Source organism: Nestor notabilis, unplaced genomic scaffold (assembly GCF_000696875.1).
Source record: "Nestor notabilis isolate BGI_N333 unplaced genomic scaffold, ASM69687v1 scaffold21469, whole genome shotgun sequence".
NCBI classification, from domain to species: domain Eukaryota; kingdom Metazoa; phylum Chordata; class Aves; order Psittaciformes; family Psittacidae; genus Nestor; species Nestor notabilis.
Genome location: NW_009945332.1, coordinates 31,769 through 40,802, shown reverse-complemented (window position 1 = coordinate 40,802; position 9,034 = coordinate 31,769). Strand labels below are relative to the sequence as shown.

The window sequence follows — 9,034 nt, the reverse complement described above, 5'->3', positions numbered from 1 at the left end:
TGGAACTGGTTTGAGGCAGATCAGCTCCTGAACACAATGCAGTCACTGAGCTACTACAGTGGGATAGCTTCCTCCCTTCATGGCAGCCAAAAGCAGAGGAGCTTGCAGAAAGATACCATCCCAAACCAGTATGTGAATGCACACTTTAGACACACTGCACTGGTATGTGGCTAATAGAGGCATAAAGGGTTCTGTATGTAAATGTACATATTTGCAGTAACTGAGATGACTTTGGCTTTTCGTGCCTTTTTTATGCTTAAGGAATGGGCAAGAGCTGAGATTTATGACCCTTATTAAAATACTTGTGCTTTGCAAGGGTGGGACACTGGTTATGCAGACTTATTTTAAAGCTGAACTGAATAAACCAGCTTGAATGACTTGTAATTGTAGCGGTGCTTGTGACTGAAGAATGCTGTTTGCATGCTCTTTTCTTTACAGGGTGCTGTCTTGTGCTTTGCTTCTTTGGGAGACGTTAGGGGGGGGTGGGGGGTGCTGTGCCTTTCTGTAAGGCCAGAAGGAAACAGTGTTGTTGTGGAATTGTGCAGAAGGCATTGCAGAGGTGCTGTAAGGCGTACTCGCTTTCCTTTTTGTCTCTTTCTTTCCTTTGTAGGCCTATTGATTGGGGCTGCCTTTAACCCTTTCATATTTGCAGAGGTAATGCGTCTGTGGCAGTCACTGAGCATTGGCTAAAAACCTTTCAAAGGTCAAGGTTCACAAGGTGAGCTGTGCTGTTTGGGTGTGAATGGAACAATAGCATGAAGGTACATGTATGTGCAAAGCGAATCTGGCTCCTGGCTGCACACATCAGTAAGGAGACAATTGTTTAAGTGTTACTAAAGAAATGCTATTAACGTCCTCCAGCTTTAATAGGATTAAAGCTATTATTTGTAAGACTTACTGATATCTCGGGCTAAATACAGTGTTTGAATTGCAGTATCTTGTCTCCAGCTGTACGTTTTTATAACAATGTGGGGATAGGGAACAGGCCTCTGAGTGACAATCAGAAATTGTGGAGCACATGGCACTGAACTGTCTGTGCTGTGTTACAGCAGACAGAATGTGCTCTCTGCTTATTTAAAGGTTGCTTGTTTGGCCAGACCTGAGTAGCCCAATACTGGCTTCTGAATTCAGGTCTTCAGTGTTAAACGTGTGCTTAATATAGCTACATAGAAAAAACCCCACGTATGAAATGAATAGTGTGGATGGTGTTTCTTAAGCTGTTGTAACCAGGGAGGATTTTGCAGGAGCCAAGTGGAAAGATGTATTCAGAGGGTTGATGGAGCTCCAGCGGGTTATTAGTAGCATGAATTATAACGTTGTGCAGTAATGAAATCAGCCTGGGAAGCCGGCTGGGCAGTGCAGCAGCTCCTGGGGGTGGCTGCTTTTAACTCAAAGCAATGGATAACGGAGAGGGTATTTTTTTCCCCTCTCATCTGAAAAATAGATGTGTACTTAGATTGGAGCCGGCGTTTGGGTCTTGTGGTGGAAGCTGAAGGGTTCAGAGACAGGGAGAGGGGGAGAGGGAAGCAAGCAGGGATGCATCTAGCAAAGGGAAGAACAAAGGCTGTTAGGGCTTACACATTGGAACACTAAACATTTTGCCTTGGGGATTCTTTTGCTAGAACTGCTACTTCCTATAACAGGAAATCAGCAGCTCTAGAATGTGAACCAGGATGATTTTCAAGAGACCTGGCCAGTCCTGCCTGTGCTGGCTTCTTTGGTAGTCTACAAGCAAGATAAATATGGAGGCAATCCACTGAAAATGCTCTGTCCTAGTGGGAAATGAGGGTCTTTGCTAAAGCAGACAGGCTTAAAAGCCTTGAGAGGTTGTAGATCTTGGGTAAGTTGTGGGAGGCTGGTGATGGGCAGGGTGCCTGCACCAGGGAGTGACAATACCAGGGAACCTTTTCTGACTGCAGTAGATTACGTAAGATATTGAGGTATTAATTGTGGCAGAGTGAAAATAGCATGTTAATGTTCAGCCTGGAATGATGGTTTGCTGGGGTTTAATGCAGCTACGATGGGTTGTTTCTCAGATGTGATGGGGCAGTAAATAGGTTGTGTGGTGCAGCAAAATGCTGCACAGATCATTCTGCTGATTTCTGTGCCTCTTGTTCATAAGAGGGATGCAGAGGTTCTAGATTTGCCTGTAGACATCTGGCAAAATGATGCTTGCAAACCTGAATTCTTGTTGCATGATAGGATCTATTGCTAATGATGACGCATGTTCTTTCCCAACTGTCAGCTAAAATTCATAGGCTCCGTGAGAGCACCTTTTATGTTGATTTTTCTTCCTAAGCAGTGTTAAAAGTGTATGTTCTTGAAATGCGACAAAATTCAGTGTATCTGTTTTGACTGGGATTTTGAGCACGGGCTGTCCTCTGAATCCTGATTCTGAGCAAAGGAGCTTTTGAATTGCAGAGATTTCTGCAGGCTGTAAGATGAGAAACCCAAATAGATGCTGGAGCCTGCAGTGGTGCTGGTGAGTTTTGTTTGTTTAGTCTCATGGTATTTGTAAATGCTCTTCACCAGGAGGTTCTGATTTGCACCAGTTCCAGTAGAAAATGCTGCTTCCTGCTGGAGGGCTGCTCTTCTGCATCAGCACTTGTGATCTCTCTTTGCATTGAGCCTTGTCTCAGGTAGCTCATCTTGGGAAGAAGGGGGATGATTTATCAAGTTCCAAGGCTCTTCTGAATGAATTAACTAACTTTGCTTTACTTGCAAGTATCAATGTGTGTTAAAACATAAATATGCATACAGATTGCTGGCAGTGGATGTTTAAAAGGAAAACAAAACATGACCCTAATGTTTTAGGGCCTGTTTGTTGCTCATGGCGCACAGGAGGGCCCTGCCTTAGTGTGCTCTCACCACGATTGTCTGTGGCTGCTGCATGCTGGTTTTGAGCAAGAATAGCCACCCGCTTAACCAAAGTCCATTAAAGGAAATAGGCAGGAAGCAAGTGCTCTTTAGACTGTGATTCACATTTGTGTTAAATTGGGAATCTCAGCGTTCCGTTCATTACTGTTGTACTTCTGAATTATTCATGCATTACTGTCCTGCCCATTTTACATCCAGCAGTACAAAATGAAGCCATTTTTATCATTCCTTTTGAGTAGAGTGCAAAAGAAATGGTTTGGGGGGTTACGTACTTGTCGTGAATTCATCTCTGTGTTAGGAAGAATCCAGGAAGTTGCTAGGCCCAGCTCCTTAACTGGATCTCTTGACAAGTACAGGCTGTTTTCATTTGGCCAGCTCTAGATAGAGCTGGTCAGTTCAGTTCCATGTGGTGTGGGAAGGAGATGCCATGCTCATTGTTGAAATATCCCTATTCTTTTTGCCAGCCAAAGGCTGGTAATAGTGAGCTTTGATCCCGTTGCATGTGATTCTTTTTAAACTCCGCTGGAGACAGTGCAGTGGTGGTGTGGGAAGAGCAAATGGACAGGCTTCAGAAGATACCCCTTCTCCTCCCAGCCTGTTTTCTCCTGTCCAAAGAGAGCTGGAGATACCCATGTTGGAAAAAACTAAGGAAGTTAAAAAATGGAGGAGTTAGAATACAAAATGAGGCTTCTGAGGTGTCGTGAACTACAAGAAATTCTATTTTGGCTGTCAAAAACCACATGGAAGTTCACTTAAGAAAGCAAATTCACAAGAACTGTCTTTACTTAATGATACCTATTACAGAGACAGCCTTAAAACCACCATCGCTTCTGAGCTTTGTGTAGCTGCTTACCCTGTCCCAGATCCAAGGTGGTGTGTCTGTCCATGGCGTGAGCTGGGATCGTGCTCTGGATCAGCAGCTGTGGGCCATGGTTTGATGAGCTTCCACTGGATGGTGCGCTTCAGAAGCGCGGCTGGATGTTGTCACGGGTGGGTGGGGAGGGAAGTGAATGTGAGTGGGTCTGAATGCTGATTAGTGCTTTAAATACTGACTGTGAGGGTGGTGGAACAGGGGAACCTGTTGCCCTGAGAGGTGTTGGGGTCTCCGTCTTTGGCAACACTCAGAACCTGTTGTCCTGAGGGTCCTGCTGTGGCTGACCCTGCTTTGAGCAGAGACATTGGGGTTCAGAGCTCCCTGTTCTCAGGTTCTGTGAAATGCCTGTTGGAAACCTTTTTGGTTTGGAGTTCCCTTTTCTTTCTAAGGCAGGTAGATGAGGTGGTTAGTGTTGAAATAGCAGATACATTTGAACTGTAAAACACCCCATACTAACCCAAGATAAGGACTGGCATGACCGTATTGATGCTATGGATGGTCAGTGAGGCCTTTATCCTACAAAATCAAATGCTCTCTATTAGGAAGGGAATCCCTATTATTCCTGGAAGCAGGAATCTTAGTTTTGCACCAGTAACCAGTTGTGGGAGCTTTGATAAGGGAAAAGGAACCTGTATGTCGTGTGAACATGACAGACGTTGCTGATTGTGGTTAAAGTGGCCTCGTGCATATCCTACTGCCTGCTGAGCATTTAAACCACAGCAGGTTGTGATTTGAGATGTGGTTCTCGTTTCCTGAGGCAGGTTTGGGGGTTGCAGTAGCAGATAGCTTCTGTCTGGCTTGCACATATTAGCTGTCAAAGTAAATAAGCAGAAGTATTAGTCAGTCATCATTACTAATATATCTGGAATAACTAATGAAGTGCTCCTAAGCTGTGTATTAGGCTGCTGTTTGCCTAATGCTTGGATATATATTACTGTAATTCTAATTTAATCACTTAAATCTTCTCTACCTGATGAGATTTCTTGGCATAACAATACAGAAACTTCATTAAAAACTGCTTTTATGCTGGTTAAGCTGGGATTGCTCCCTCTGTAGGCGTTTTGTTCCAGAATGAGCACCATGTTATTTAGGAATCAGTACTCATGTTTGGAAGTGGAATACTTACTGGATTATCAGAATTTAGTCCTGGAATACTGTGTCTAACTGGGAATTCCTACCAGTTTAACTGTAACAGTTGTTATCTATGGTTATACCAGGAGTACTCTTCCAGAACTGAGACATACCCATCGAGACACTGGAAAGTGGTGGCTCAATGCTCTTGTTTTCATAGTCCTGAAAAGAACAGTGGGCAATGCCTGTAACAACAAGTAGCTGCTGTAGCAAAGCAGGATGTCACAATGGTTTCTGAGACCCCTGATAAAAGGACAGAAGCTCCCAGATACATGACATTTTATGGTGTTTTCCCCTTCTTGCTGGAGATCAGCCTCTTAAAGTCTTTGAATACGTCCTTAGGCTTTCTAGCTAAGCAGCCAGGGTGTGAAGGCCCCAAAAGGTTGACAACAATTTAACTGTTTCTCATGGTGTAGCACCAAATTTCTGCCCTGCTTGCTGCTTCTACTGCCAGTAGAGAGTTCTCATGGGCTGGGTCTTGTTTTGATGTCATTACCCAAGTGAGTGCTTCACTGGAATGTGTTACCAGATGAGCTGGAAGAAAGAAAAGGGCTGACTGGGAAAAGAGAAGCAGTGGAAGAGTGAAAACCTGTGCCATTTTCTGCATGCTGTTCGCGGGAAGCATTTCTTCCAGGAGATGTGTTTCCAAAGAAGAAGGATGTAGGAAGTCCTGCACACGTGCTTTGAACAAAGCATGGACACAAGCAACACAATCTTGGTTTATCCTCCAGAACACCTCAGTTTCAGTAAGACGTTGATGCACACATAGGGGTGGATGTTGTCACCAAAGAGATTAATCCAGAGTGCTGGTTATAGAAACTAAAACTGAAAAGAGTTCTGGTTTGGACAAAGACTGAGGGTTGTTCAGGTGGTTTCTTTACATCTAGTTTTGTTGTTCAGGCTGAGGAATGTCTCCTTGTGGGCTGTTTCTCAGTCCAGTGCTGAAGATCATCCTAATAGCAGCCCTGTGATGCTGGGTCTTCCATCTCTGTGTGTCTCTGGAGACACTGAGCTTTGCTCTCTGCACTTTTCAAAGCAGTTCTCAAAGAAATTCCAGTTCCTGGATAATAGCCTTTTCCAAGGGAACCAGGAACTTGCCTCATTTCCTGTTCTGGGGGCATAATGTTGGCCCAGAGAAGGAATAGGCTAACAGCTTGTCAGGCAGCCAGGGGGTCAATTGATTCTGATTTTGGATAAGAGGTGGAGTTTTATTCCTAAAGAAAGGATTTCCTGGAAGGTTTTCAGAGGGAAAAAAAAGGGAGGAATGTGGCTTCAGAAGCCATAGTGTGGCAGTTGTGATGGAAACGTAGTTTATATACTGTACCTTCAAATGATACCCTACAGTAGCGAGGAAGAGATGAACAAATGCCCAGGTTAAAACTTTGCCTACTTGTTTGTCAGGACTGGCCATGGCTTTTGTCCATCCTTGTTTAACTTGGGCTGCTTTAAACGTTTTGAAGAACAGGATTGATTCTTCATAAAGGCAGCACGGAGAAGAAACCGTTCCCTTCTCATGCTCTGTTGGAGCATGGGAGTTGTGCCTTCTGCAGACACCTGAAGGGCAGTTGCAGCTTCACGCAGTGTGCTCCCTGCAGATGGATTTATGCTCTCAGCTCTGCAGGCCTCTCAGCTCTTTTGAGATACTTTCCCAGTGTGGAATTAGCCTGAGATGCTCAGTAAAGGACAAAGGTAGCTCCTGTGCCATGCTCTTACACAATATTTCATCCAGGTACATTTAAGTGGGCCTTTCCTTAATTCACTTTTCTTGCTAAATGTTAATTAAACTCCAGTGTATGTAATTAGAGGGAGGTTTAGACTAGGAAGACTTTTGAGTTCTTTCTGAGGGTGTATGGTATAAAAAGACACCTATGGATAGATGTACAGTCAGTGCAAACAACTGATCTCACACCATGAAACACTGTGTCAGCTAAGGCTTTGTGTGGTTTTACATGGATTTGGTAGGCTTTGGTCTCTGGAACCTTTTCCATCTAATTCTTACAGGAACTTTCTTTGTGATTTTGCTGTTATGTGTGTATGTATTTTTGTATTTAGGAGTTAGACAAAGCAAGAAAGCCATTAAGTGGACTGTGAACAGTTTTCAGAACCATTATCTATTTATTTGAAGGTACTGTATGAGATGTATGTGTATATTCCAGTATCCTTGAGAAATATTCCTCAGTTGCCTTTCTTGGAGCACAGAATGACTCCCAGGTCATAGATGAATACATAAGACTTGCAGATTTTTGTGAAGAAAAGTGGTTGTGCCAGTTTAATAAACTGCTTCCTCCTCAGGAGCAGTTAGTGCTGCCCAAGTTGATATCCATACAAAGATGTATTTAAACTTGTATGCATTTGGATTAGTTTTCCTTAGCACTGTTACAGCTGAAGCCAACAGCCAGTAGTTTCTCTCCAGAGCTCAAGATAATGGCTGAGATGAGGAGGATGAAGTATGCTGCTGAAGCTGTAGGATGTATCTCCATTGGCAAGTGGCTTCCAAGAGACCTCCTGCCATGGAGCATGTAGCTTCTTGCTTATCTGAGCTAATATGAGGAGGTTGGATAGCATCATTGCAGGTAGTAACACCATGGTTCTCTGATGGCTTATGTTACCTGATACTGGAGACAGAATGTTGAGCTATATAGTAATGTTTTCCAGTCCTTTAGGGTGATACCAAGGCAGGAGGACAGACAGGATGCTTTCTAAACTGGACTTTCGAACAATAACACTTGGTTAAGTATCTTTTTACATGGAATATTAACTCTGGCCTGATAATTACTGAACAAAAAGAACAGGATCTGGAAAATGTTATTTGTGAGGGGAAAGAAAACCCTAAAGATCTGATGTTGGTTACCCTAAAAAGGAGAAGTTTGAAGGGAGGTAATAGTCTTGGAGTGAAACGCTGTTGCAAAGAGGGCAGGTGAATAGAACCACATGCAGTTTGTTCAGATTGCACTAAGAAAGATTCACATTATGCAGGAGGAAACATGGAACAGTGAAAATTGTGAATGACTGCAGTAAATTACATTGGAGGTTGTAGAATCTGTTACGGGAGGTCCTTAAAGTAGGTGAGACCTGTCAGGAGCGGTGTGCAGATCCTTCATTGGAGCTGCTGAAAAAAAGCACTGTGAACACTGGGAAACACTTACTCCATAGTTCTTGTAAAGCACATAACTTACAGAAAAGAGTACAACAGTCTTAAGCTATTAGTAAAAACACATTTGTTACCATCTTCAGGAAGGCTCATGAGGTTGATAATGCAAGTGTCAAGGAAAATCTAGACTTAGGAGGAGTTGTGCCTTATGTTATTTTCCTGGAAGTCTACGTATCTTCCTGTAGTCATTGTGGGTGCGGAGAGGCAGGAGAGGAGGCAGGAAGAAAGTCACTGAAGAGAAATCTGTGCTAGAATGAAATGACTCTGTTAGAGTCTGTGAAGTCCGGGGTTTATTGTAGCTGTGCTCTAATGATGTGAGTGTGCCCTGGCACCAGAACACTGTTCTGTGATGTATCATTTCTGACAATATTACTTCAGAAGTGAAATAACACCTTTTTGCATGGCATATGTGAGCATATGCTGGTTTGGTGTAATACTGTGCTATTAGAGCTTCACATACTGAAGTGATGACTTTCTGCTTGTTTTACAGATTTGCTTACAATCAAATACATGACCATGGGGGATATGAAGACCCCAGATTTCGATGACCTTCTTGCAGCCTTTGACATACCAGACATGGTTGATCCAAAAGCAGCTATTGAATCTGGACATGATGACCATGAAAGCCACATCAAACAGAATGCTCACACGGATGAAGATTCTCATGCCCCATCATCATCTGATGTTGGTGTGAGTGTCATTGTGAAGAACGTGCGCACTATTGATTCTTCCGAAGGAGTGGACAAGGATGGGCACCATTCCACAGGCAATGGCTTGCACAACGGCTTTCTAACCTCATCGGCTCTTGATAGCTACAGTAAAGATGAAGGGAAGTCACTTAAAGATGATGGGTCAGCTTCTGAGGCTACACTGAAGGATTCAGCTTTCAACCAGTTTAGCCCCATATCAAGTGCTGAAGAATTTGATGATGATGAAAAGATCGAGGTGGATGACCCCCCGGATAAAGAGGAGATGCGGGCAAGCTTCAGAGCAAATGTCCT

General features: G+C 43.5%; 1 protein-coding gene across 1 annotated transcript in view; it reads left to right on the top strand.

Moving 5' to 3' along the window:
• Positions 1 to 8,530: 8,530 nt before the first annotated feature.
• ZNF532 (zinc finger protein 532) overlaps positions 8,531 to 9,034 on the top strand; it is a 23,701-nt gene continuing 23,197 nt past the window's right edge. Inside the window, exon 1 of the mRNA XM_010022833.1 lies at positions 8,531 to 9,034. This exon is cut by the window's right edge and continues 1,858 nt beyond it. Coding sequence (XP_010021135.1) covers positions 8,544 to 9,034 — 491 coding nt within the window. The 5' untranslated portion in view covers positions 8,531 to 8,543.